Source organism: Gekko japonicus, unplaced genomic scaffold (assembly GCF_001447785.1).
Source record: "Gekko japonicus isolate JY-2015 unplaced genomic scaffold, Gekko_japonicus_V1.1 scaffold4820, whole genome shotgun sequence".
Taxonomy (NCBI): domain Eukaryota; kingdom Metazoa; phylum Chordata; class Lepidosauria; order Squamata; family Gekkonidae; genus Gekko; species Gekko japonicus.
The window spans coordinates 59,755-71,453 of NW_015167690.1; the positions used below are offsets into that span (position 1 = coordinate 59,755).

At 49.3% G+C, this 11,699-nt stretch overlaps 1 protein-coding gene across 2 annotated transcripts in view; it reads right to left on the reverse strand.

The window, feature by feature from the left end:
• The window catches only part of UBL7 (ubiquitin like 7), a 15,529-nt gene extending 4,081 nt beyond the window's left edge, over positions 1 to 11,448 (reverse strand). For both annotated transcript variants that reach the window (XM_015414146.1, XM_015414145.1), the window contains exons 1-8: positions 11,206 to 11,448; positions 9,552 to 9,671; positions 6,560 to 6,642; positions 5,565 to 5,649; positions 4,784 to 4,841; positions 3,016 to 3,149; positions 2,553 to 2,602; positions 1,286 to 1,453 (exon numbers count right to left, since the gene is read on the reverse strand). In XM_015414146.1, the coding sequence (XP_015269632.1) occupies positions 1,286 to 1,453; positions 2,553 to 2,602; positions 3,016 to 3,149; positions 4,784 to 4,841; positions 5,565 to 5,649; positions 6,560 to 6,642; positions 9,552 to 9,671; positions 11,206 to 11,389 (882 nt within the window). In that variant the 5' untranslated portion in view covers positions 11,390 to 11,448. The remainder of the gene's footprint in view (positions 1 to 1,285; positions 1,454 to 2,552; positions 2,603 to 3,015; positions 3,150 to 4,783; positions 4,842 to 5,564; positions 5,650 to 6,559; positions 6,643 to 9,551; positions 9,672 to 11,205) is intronic.
• Between the last annotated feature and the right edge of the window lie 251 nt (positions 11,449 to 11,699).

Below are 11,699 nucleotides of genomic sequence, written 5' to 3' on the forward strand. Positions count from 1 at the left end.
CCCCTGACATCACTGGAAGTGTGTCAGAAGGCAACACCCACCGCTCAGGCTCCACTGGACTGTTTTGGATTGCTAGCTATTTGGGGGGGGGGAAACGTGCAGATCTGTCCTCGCAGAGGAGGGAGAGCTGGTACCTGAATAAAACTTGGCCTTAAAGGTGCCACTGGACTGTTTTGGGCCGGGGGGAGCTCTGCAACTTATCTGGCTGCTTCTTGCTCTGACTGAGGGCTGCTGGGAGCAGGGGGCGGGGATTGCTGCATGTGCCCGCCCCCTGGGCTCTTTACTGCCGGAGCTCCGCTCCTGTGCGCTCCTGCAGGAAATGACCCCTGGATTCTGCTAAAGGTGTGTTAAGCTTACGTCATCCTTGCGGGTACTGAGGGTATAAACGGTTGAAGATTTCTTTGCTTTGGGCTGGTCACCCATCAGCTCTCTGTGAGCTCTTGTGGACTAGACCAGGGCGCTCTGTATTTCATACTAGTGCACTACCTTTGTGCTGAAGTATTCTGTGCTGAATATGGAAATGTTACATTTTTATCCTAAAAGATTTGTCAGGGCTAAAGTGCTTTCTGTCCTTAAGAAGCTTATATTGTGACAAACTGGTAAGAATGATGGTCTCTCTCTACTGATTCAGTTCCCTGCCAGTCTCCACCCAACCAACCAACCAACCAACCAAAGAACTAAAGGGGACTGGGAGGGTCCCAGGGAACAAGCACCGGGGTCCCAGAATCCCACAACACCTAGTCTGTCCGTAGCAGTAGGGAAAAAAGCAAGAATCCAGGAGCACCTCAAAGACTTACAATATTTGTGGCAGGGAGGGAGTTTTCGTGAGTCGCTGCTCACGTCTTCAGACACAGCTAGAATGGGAGTCCATCTGTCTTTATGTCTTGAAGAGTGGAGCGATTTCATATATAAGGACAGATGAACTCCCATTCTAGCTGTATCTGAAGAAGTGAGCCGTGACTCACAAAAGCTGATAACCTGCCACTAATTTTGTGAGTCTTCAAGGCGTTACTGGACTCTGGCTCTTTTCCGCAACCTGATCACAATGCATATTGTACCTCTGCATCCTGAGTGACTTCTCTGCAACAGCCCTCCCACCTCCTGGCTGTGATATAAGGACTCGGGGATCTTCATTCCCACTTGTGTCTGATGAAGGGAGCTTGAAAGCTGAGACCCCCCCAAAAAATATGGTTGGTCTCTAAGTTGCTCCGGGACTGAGATCTCGCTGTCTAACTATTAGTAGGTTCCTCCTAACGTTCAATTGAAATCTACTCTCTTCCTTTACCTGGGTTCCTGGAGTCGGAGTGTGCGAGCTGCTCTCGGGGGTACTGGCCAGCGCCAGTGCTGTCGCCAACTCACTCTGGGTGATGGGCCGGGGTCCTGCTGCCCCAGTGTAGCCGAGGGAGGCGGGGCGGGAGCCAGAGGTACTGCTGGAAGGAGTCGTCCTGGTACTCTGTTGGGGAAAAGAAACCGTGCCAATTGCTATTATTAAAAGTTATATGAACACTTTTATGTCCTGCCGTCTCTCCCGAGAGCTCAAGGCAGCCAAAGATATACCACAGGGACTAACTGGTGTGAGCTACCCCAAACTCACCCCTCTCTCTAATGCTCCCTCTAAGCTGTGGAGTCTTGTGAGTAAAAATCCAACTTTGTGAGCTACTGGCAAGAAAGTGGTGAGTGGGCGATTTGGCTACTGCATAAATTAATTCGTTCTGGAGCCCTCCTTCCTGAGCTAAGACAAAAAGGTGTGAGCCGGAGGCTAAAAAGCTTTGAGCTAGCTCACACTAACTCAGCTTAGAGGGAACACTGCCTCCCCACAACAGACACCTTGCGAGACAGGTGGGGCTGAGAGAGCTCTGAGAGAACTGTGAGCAATGCTCCCTCTAAGCTGTGGAGTCTTGTGAGCAGAAATTCAACTTTGTGAGCGACTGGCATTAATGTTATGAGTGGGCGATTGGGCTGCTGCGTAAATTAATTCGCTCTGGAGTCCCATCCTTCCTAAGCTAAGACAAAAAGGTGTGAGCTGGAGACTAAAAAACGGTGAGCTCACTTACACTAACTCAGCTTAGAGCAGTGGTGTCAAACTCATTTGTTATGAGGGCCGGATCTGACATAAATGAGACCTTGTTGGGCCGGGCCACGTGTGTCATAAAATGTAATGCCAGGTAGCGGAGATATAAACTTCTAAAGGACACAAACACAAAGGGTTTTGTTTTACTTAAAATAAAAACATGCTTTAAGCATTAGCGCTCTTGCAATATTTTGTTTATTTAACAGTGTCCGGTAACTGACACCTCTTGCTCTGAATGATTGCATCAAAACGTCTGTGCTGTTGCAATCCTGAGTATGCTGCTCAGGTGTGTATCTGTACGTTGCAAACCTACGATGATGCAGCAGCAGCACCAGAACCAGAAAAAGAAGTAGAAGACAGCCAGTTCCACTGCGGGCCTGATAGAAGCCCTCCGGGGGCCTAATCCGGCCCCCAGGCCGCAGGTTTGACACCCCCTGGCTTAGAGGAAACAGTGCCCTCCTCCTCACAACCCCAGTGTTACCTGATGGAAGTCATCTTCATCATCAGAGAGGCCTTCAAACAAGAAACCACCTGGCGCAAAAAGAGATCAAGCCTCAGTTAGACACTTACCCTCACCCCGAGCAGCAGAGCCCCAAACCCTAGATTTAGAAGTCCAAATGTCTCAGAAGGAAAGTTCTAGGAGGGAAAGGAAGAACCTGCGCTGGAGGGATTCCTGCTAATTCAGTCGTTAACGCCTCCTGCACCACGCTGCTCTCGGTTCCTACCCTCCCACCTCCTCAAAAGAAGTCTTCCAAGAGAGGTTGCAGGAAGCTGCGGTGAGAGGGGGCGCAAGGCCCTTTCCCGTGAACCTTCGAGAGTCGGCTGGACCCGACCAGTTCTCTTGGAGCTCTGTGCACTGCCGAGCATGGAGAAGCGAAGGCTGTGAGTGACCTCCCTAGGGACCCTGCGCGAGCCCGTACCCTAGGCCAGAGCACATCACTCACCCGGCATGTCGCGGTAAGAGCTGGACGGCATGCTCCGCGAGGAAGTCTCCGGGGTGGGCAAGGGGGTGCTGCCCGCCACCGAGTGCAGAACCAGGACGATGGCGTTCACCAGAGCGGGGTGGGTCGGGATGAGCCTGGCGAGGGGAAAGAAGACAGACATGTCACGCGGGCCAGATCTGGCGAAGCATCGTTGATTAGAGGTTCCGAAAACAAGCTTCCTAAACAAAGCTGTTCCCCGACCACAAATCAGGACTTTTGGTAGAAAAAGCCCAGCAGGAACTCATTAGCATAATAGGCCACACCCTGGTAGTGCAGCTTATTAGCCTATTAGGCCACACCCCCATGCCTTCCCTTGGGTTGCCCGGGCGCCCCACAGCTGCAGGGAGCCCGGGCAAGCCGGCCCTTGGACAGGCCGGGGAAGGCATTTAAATGCCTCCCCGATCCTTCCAGGGTCCCCCCTGGCCCACCCGCCTCGGAGTCACCGGGGGTGTGTGTCACTCTCCAGGCCTTCCCTCTGTAGCCACGCATGCAGAGATTTTGGCTGTATTTATTTAGGCATTTTTACCCCTCCCTCCCCGTGAGCAGGCTCAGGGCGGCTTACAAGGGGCATAAGTAGTGTAGTGGGCGTGGCCACCTCTGAAGCCAGCCGGAACGCCGTTCCTGTGCGTTCCTGCCCCAAAATAGCCCTGGTCTTCACCGTGTGACTGAAGGTAAGCCGAGGCAGACATTCTGGATGTCTCCGCTTCCCGTGGCCCCCCTTTCTGTGGCAGCCACTTTGTGGCTGTGCGCACCATGCTGTATTAGCACTCCGAAGGTGCCAGTGGGCTCAAAAAAGATTAGGAAAGACCCGCAGACACATTAGAGGTATCTGAAGAAGTGAGGGGCGGCTCACGGAAGCGCAAACCCTTTCAGGTGCTTCTGGACTCTGGCTTTTTCTCCTGCCACTGCAGATGGGACTAACATGGCTACCCATCTTGAAGTAACAGGAGAAAGCATCAAAATAATGGGGAGGGGGAAGACCTGGTTGGTGTAAACTTTGAGCATTGGAGAGTCACGTAGGAAGGGCAGGCAAACTTGCCATATGGGTCAACTAGACCTAATTGGAGTTTTAGCGCTCAGGTACAAATCCAGAATCTACCTGGGAAAGGTTTGGGAAGACCAGCCAGATCCAAGACGATCTCCTACCTTTTTTTTTGGCCACGGAGAAATGGAGACCACACATGACTTTGCTACCAAAACGGGGGCAGACGTTACAGGGTCACAAATGCCAGCTAGGTCATGGCCAATGTTCCCTCTAAGCTGAGTAAGTGTGAGCTAGCTCACAGTTTTTTAGCCTCTGGCTCACACATTCTTGTCTTACCTCTGGAAGGAGGGCTCCAGAGCAAACTGATGTATGCAGTAGCCAAATCGCTTGCTCACAACTTCAATGCCATTAGCTCAGAAAGCAGAATTTTTGCTCACAAGACTCCACAGCTTAGAGGGAGCATTGGTCATGGCCAAAAGTTCATCAAACTTAGGTGTCCACAGCCTGACCCGGGTAGCCCAGGTAAGCCCGATTTCATCAGATCTCGGAAAGCAAAGCAGGGTCGACTCTGGCAACTCCTTGGATGGAAGACCTCCTTGGAATACCAGAGGTGGGAGGTGGGGGGCAGGCTTTGTTCAGCCACCTCTCTGAATATCCTCCAGGCCCCCAGCAGGGGGCAGTCACCAGAGGTCGCCATGACTTCCAGGTGCACAAGCATATGCACACATATTAAAAAAAACTTACGTGTCCAACATGGCCGGATCAGCAAAGACAGAAAAAAGGTCCTTATCCTGCAACACCCCTATAAAGACACAAAATATATTGCAAAAATCGAAACACACATCGGACTGGGCCGCAAGGCACTGCAGTCTAGTCCTCTGCTCAAGGGTCATTTCATAGAAAAAGAGGTGCAGGAGCTCATTAGCATAACTCATTTGCATCCACCACACCCCCTGACATCGGCAGAAGTGTGTCAGAAGGCAACACCTACCGCTCAGTGTCTACTGGACTGTTTTGGATTGCTAGCTATCAGGGGAAGGGCCGTGCAGATCTTTCCTCGCAGAGAAGGGAGAGCTTGTACCTGAATACAACTTGGTCTTAAAGGTGCCATTGGACTGTTTTGGACTGGGGGGCCGGGGAGCTCTGCAGTTTACCTGGCTGCTTCTTGCTCTGACTGAGGGCTGCTGGGAGCAGGGGGCGGGGCTTGTTGCATGTGCCTGCCCCCTGGGCTCTTTACTGCCGGAGCTCCGTTCCTGTGCGCTCCCGCCGGAAATGACCCCTGCCTCTGCTTAACCTTACCAGAATCATTTTGAATCATTTAGCTGCCTCGAAATGATTTAGCTCCCCACCCACCCCCCAAACCCTCTAGTGAAAATCAGGCCACAATAAGCTTCGGCAAAGAAACAAGAGACGTGAATGGTGGTTAAATCCCGGGCCCCATCTGTTCCCCCAATTAGCAGAGTGTTATAAGAACACAACAGCCAATTCCTTCCTTTCCATTCCAACCCCCCCCCCCTCAACTCACCCAAAGCAATGGGGTCGCTGTTCAGCCCGGGCGTAGCAACGATGATCTGATCCAAGGACTCCTTATTCCCCAGCATCTTGAAGACCTGTGGGGGGAAACACAAAAGCGATCGGCAAGAATTTGGGGGAGACCCGATAAATATTCTAAACCTGCTCTTCCCTGCCCCCTCTTGTTTAAAGGGCAGAACTGCTTCAAGAGACCGACTCTCCTCGACTTTTTCGCCCTGGCCCCTGCAGAACCTGTTACAGATCTGCAGGGCCTGTAAGACGGAGCTCTTCCACCAGACATTTGGTGCATCCGTTTCGATCTGGCCTCCCCTCCAGTGACTACAGATCCTAGAAGCCAACTGGAACCACAACATCGTCGGACTTAATATTATCTGTTGAGGCGCGTCGTTGTCTTAGTCTGTTAGCAGGGCTATTTTTGGGCAGGAACGCACAGGAACGGAGTTCCGGCTGGCTCCCGTGTTGGCCACGCCCAGTAGGAACTCATTAGCATAATAGACCACACCCAACAGCAGAAACTCATTAGGGTTGGCTACATTAGGGGTGTGTGGCCTAACATGCAAAGGAGTTCCTGCTACAAAAAAAAGCCCTAGGTCTTGACAACAAACAAGGTAAACAGAATAAGAAGCAAAAGGTGGGTGTGGCTGGGTGACCACACTTCTGATAACACGGGGTGTAGCCTAATATGCTAATGAGATGTGCTGTCAGGGTGTGACCTAATATGCTAATGAGTTTCTGCTGTTGGGTGTGGCCTATTATGCTAATGAGTTCCTGCTGGGCTTTTTCTACAAAAAAAGCCCTGTCTGTTAGTAATTTCATTGATATTAATGAATTGTTTCAACGTTTTAACTGTAGATCTGCATTAATAGCATGCTGTAATAAATTGTTGGCCCTTGCCTTGAGACAGTGTGGGGAGGGCGGGAGAGAAGTTTAACAAAAAAAAAATTAAATTGAATTAAATAAAAGAGGGGCAGATTCGGTTCTACCCACCGAATCCCGGAAGACCGGGCTGCTGTGTAAGGCGGTGTGCAGAACTCGGAATTCTCGTACGGCCGCCACTTTATCCACGGGCTCTGGAGAAAAGAAAGCCAAAAAAAAAAAAAAAAAGAAAAAAAGAAAAAGGAAACCAACCGACCATTTGACCCAAAGGGTAAAAAGAAAGACCTCGATGTCCTTGACAACCACGACGGTATAATCACTGACCTCGAGCCAGACATCCTGGAATGTGAAGTTAAATGGGCCTTAGAAAGCATTACTAACAACAAAGCTAGTGGAGGTGATGGTATTCCAGCTGAGCTATTCAAAGTCTTAGAAGATGATGCTGTTAAAGTTCTGCACTCCATTTGCCAGCAAATTTGGAAAACGCAACAGTGGCCACAGGATTGGAAAAGATCAGTATACATTCCAATCCCAAAGAAGGGCAATGCCAAGGAATGTTCAAACTATCGCACAATTGCACTCATATCACACGCTAGCAAGGTCATGCTCAAGATCCTACAAGCTAGGCTTCAACAGTACGTGGATAGAGAACTGCCAGAAGTACAAGCTGGGTTTCGAAGAGGTAGAGGAACTAGAGATCAAATTGCCAACATTCGCTGGATTATGGAGAAAGCAAGAGAGTACCAGAAAAATATCTACTTCTGCTTCATTGACTATGCTAAAGCTTTTGACTGTGTGGATCACAACAAACTATGGCAGGGCCTTAAAGAGATGGGAGTACCAGACCACCTCACATGTCTCTTGAGAAACCTGTATAAGGGCCAAGAAGCGACAGTTAGAACCGGATATGGAACAACTGATTGGTTTAGCATAGGAAAAGGAGTACGACAAGGATGTATATTGTCACCTTGCTTATTTAATATATATGCAGAGTACATCATGCGAAATGCTGGCCTGGATGAATCACAAGCGGGAATTAAGATTGCTGGGGAAAAGATCAACAACCTCAGATATGCAGACGATACCACTCTGATGGCAGAAAGTGAAGAGGACCTCAAGAGCCTCTTGCTCAGGGTAAAAGAGGAGAGCGCAAAAGTGGGCTTGAAGCTCAACATCAAAAAAACTAAGATCATGGCATCCGGCCCCATCACTCCTTGGCAAATAGAAGGGGAAGTCGTGGAAGTAGTGATAGACTTCACGTTCCTGGGATCCCAGATCACCGCAGACTGTGACAGCAGCCATGAAATGAAAAGATGCCTGCTCCTTGGGAGGAAAGCGATGGCGAACCTAAACAACATGATAAAAAGTAGAGACATCACCCTGCCAACAAAAGTCCGCATGGTCAAAGCAATGGTGTTCCCAGTAGTCATGTATGGCTGTGAGAGTTGGACTATAAGGAAGGCAGGAAGGCCGAGCGCCAAAGAATGGATTCTTTTGAACTATGGTGCTGGAGAAGACTCTTGAGAGTCCCTTGGACTGCAAGGAGATCAAATCAGTCAATCCTAGAAGAAATCAACCCTGACTGTTCCCTGGAAGGCCAGATAATGAAACTGAAGATCAAAGACTTTGGCCACCAAATGAGAAGGGAGCACTCACTGGAGAAGAAGATTGAAGGTCAAAGAAGAAGGGGACGGCAAGGGATGAGATGGTTAGAAAGAGTTATCGAGGCAACAAACATGAAATTAAGCAAACTCCGGAGCACGACGGAAGACAGGAGGACCTGGCATGATGTGGACTCAACTGTGCGACTGAACAAAAAAAAACTTCAGTAACACGGTGCAGATCCTTATGCTGAGGTGGCAGCGGCTGCCGACACAACATTGTTTAACTTAAAAAGCTGCACAGTTAATCAAATCTCCAGTGGCCAATTGGAAGCCTTGTTGGGCAAACGCCCTCGCTGGCCCCGCCCACTGCCTAAAAACACTTGGCAGGCATCAGAAAAGGTGGCCACGGCGCCCACGGGCACCATCTTGGGGACCCCCGTATCACGCAGTTTTCCGGAAGTGTAAATTAAGTGCTGCCTTCCAGAAAAGTCAGCTTACATGTAAATGGCGGCTGCAAAGCTTTTAACATCTGATGAGATCGGCTTCTACGGCTGCAAAGCCAAGCTCGAAAACACGAGAGAAACTACCGTGAAATGCAAAGAAATTTTAATGTGAACACTGCTGCTTTCTCTGTAAAAGCGAAGCAGCCGGTGGGGACTGTATTGGGTAGGCTGGGAACGGTCGGACGGGTCTCTCGGTTACGGGCCTGCATTCGAAGAGGAGGCTAGTGGAGATAGGGTAGAGATGTGAAGGCCCGGGAAATTCGGGGGAAAAATGGGTATTTTCCGTTTTTTTTCCTGAAGCCTTTTTGTTTTTTTCTGAAAAATTGGAAAAATTGAAAAAAGAAAAAAAAATTGATTATGGAACATTTTATTTTAACACGATGAATAAAATATTTTAAGACAAGGTGTTCAAATATTTTCCAAATCATTTCTAAAACATATATATATGCTATCAGATTGATCTAATTTCTGTGTACTGAGGACAAGCAAGTCCTAGGTTACAAACTGAACAATGCAAGAACAAGATGCATTTCTTCCTTTAGGAGGTGCGATTGTCAGGAGAAAATTAAAAAGTTTCAGTTTTGTTTTTGCATGTGGGTGGGTATTCTGTTTGTAATAATTGTTTGGATACACTATATTTTTAATACGCTAGTTGTGATAATTTCATGCCAAGTAAAAATGTCCATAGTCATATTTTATGTTCCTAAAGTAACAGAATGACTTTCAATCTAGAAAAGACAAAAGAAATGCTAATGTAGCATTTTTTAAAAAAAGTTCCGAAAATTTCCGTTTTTTTCAAAAAAAAACAAAAACGGGGAAAAACGGTTTTTTTCTGAGCTTCTAAATTTCCGGAAATTTTACATCTCTATGATAGGGTAAAGGGCAGTTTCGTTTTGCGGAGAATGGAGCAAAGGACACACAGCCTGGTACGGCTGTGAAGTATCTATGATGCTGCACGCACAGAGGTTCATGGCACGCCGCCACCACACCTCTTACCTGGTTTCTGATCCGGTTCGGGCCAAGACTTGCGGAGGACGTGGACTGTGGAGCCGGACTGGATCCCATAGAATTCTAGGGTCTGGTCGTCCCGCAGCTTCCGGCCACAATAGATCAGATCTGAAAGACAGTTTGGGCAAAAGTCACGTGAGGCCAAAGCAATGCTCCCTCTAAGCTGTGGAGTCCTGTGAGCAAAAACATTCTACCCTGTGAGCTCCTGGCATCGAAGTTGTGAGCGAGCGATTTGGCTGCTGCATAAATTGACTTGCTCTGGAGCCATCCTTCCTGAGCTGAGACAAAAATATGTGTGAGCCGGAGGCTAAAAAACTGTGAGCTAGCTCACACTGACTCAGCTTAGAGGGAACACGGGGCCAAAGTCATGTACAGGGTTATAGGTACCACTTAGCAGAGTCCTGAAGCCTCCTGGGAAACAGAACTACAGATTCAACAATAGAGGCTGTAATGTGTCTTTAAGATCGCTTGGAGTTGTCATGTCCACCTGCAGGGCATTAGCAGAATGGGTTTTTATTAGTCGTCTACTTGTTTGTAACAGGAGCATGTTGTGAGTGCAGTGTTACCTGGCATAAGGTTTCTGGAATAAACATTGTACTTTTGGATTAAACCCTGCCTGAGAGTGTGACTGAGAGTGAGACATTGTTGACTCTGTCCTGGACAGTGGACATTAGACTTTACAAATTAAAGTCGCGTAGGTTTAACAGAGACTCACTCCAGGCCCTGATTCAGTGTCACATTATCATTCGATTTTGCATTCGGAGTCTGATTGCATCCCTGACCCAGACGGCCCAGGCTAGCACAATCCTATCAGATGTTAAAAGCTAAGCAAGGTCATTGCTGGTTAGAACTTGGATGGGAGACGACCCAGGAACTCCAGGCCCACGATGCACGTTATGGACCCCATGTTATAAGCTATAAAGAAGAAGAAGAGGTTGGATTTATTCCCCGCCCTTCACTACCCGAAGGAGTCTCAGAGCGGCTTACAAACTCCTTTCCCTTCCCCTCCCCACCACAGACACCCTGTGAGCATTGTTCCCTCTAAGCTGAGTTAGTATGAGCTAGCTCACAGTTTTTTAGCCTCCGGCTCACACATTTTTGTCTTAGCTCAGGGAGGACGGCTCCAGAGCAAACTAATTGATGTAGCAGCCAAATCGCTGGCTCACAGCTTTAATACCAGTAGCTCACCAAGTAGAATTTTTGCTCACGAGACTGCACAGCTTAGAGGGAACATTGCCTGTGAGCAGTGTTCCCTCTAAGCTGAGTTAGTATGAGCTAGCTCACAGTTTTTTAGCCTCCGGCTCACACATTTTTGTCTTAGGTCAGGATGGAGGGCTCCAGAGCAAACTAATTTATGCAGTAGCCAAATCACCTGCTCACAACTTTAATGCCAGCAGCTCACAAAGTAGAATTTTTACTCACAGGACTCCATCGCTTCGAGGGAGCATTGCCTGTGAGGTAGGCGGGGCCGAGAGAGCTCTTTCGAGAACTGCCCTTGAGAGAACAGCTGTGAGAGAACTTGTGACTGACCCAAGGTCACACCAGCAGCTGCATGTGGAGGAGTGGGGAATCAGACTCGGTTCTCCCAGATTAGAGTCCGCGCTCCTAACCACTAGACCAAACGGGCTCTGAAACAGCTCACCAATGAGTTCCGGGTCAGGGACCGATTCCTGGAGTTTCCCGGTGATGAGCTGCTTCAGGTAGGAGATGCTGCATCCGCCCAAGGGGCATTCGCCCGGTTCCGTTTCCGGCAGCCGCAGGATGGATTTCGGAGCCAGGGGCTGATCCGCCAGCTTCACCGCGATGTAACACTCGGAAGCGGACATGGCGTCGGGGTCGCTGGGCAGGCTTGATTCGGCAAGGCCCCAATCGGAGCTCCACGTGGAATCTGTCAGGGGAACCAAAGAGAGGAAGATGCTGACTTATTCTCGTTAAAAGGGGAGTAGACGGAGCCATGGAGGATAATCCTATCAGCGGCTACTAGCCAGGGTGACTGAGGGGAACGTCCACATTCAGAGGCAGTCAACCTCTGAATCCCAGAGCCAGGAGGCAACATCGGGGGAAGGCCTCAGCCTCCATGCCCTGTTGCTGGACCTCTAGAGAAACTGGCTGGCCCCTGTGTGAGACAGGATGTTG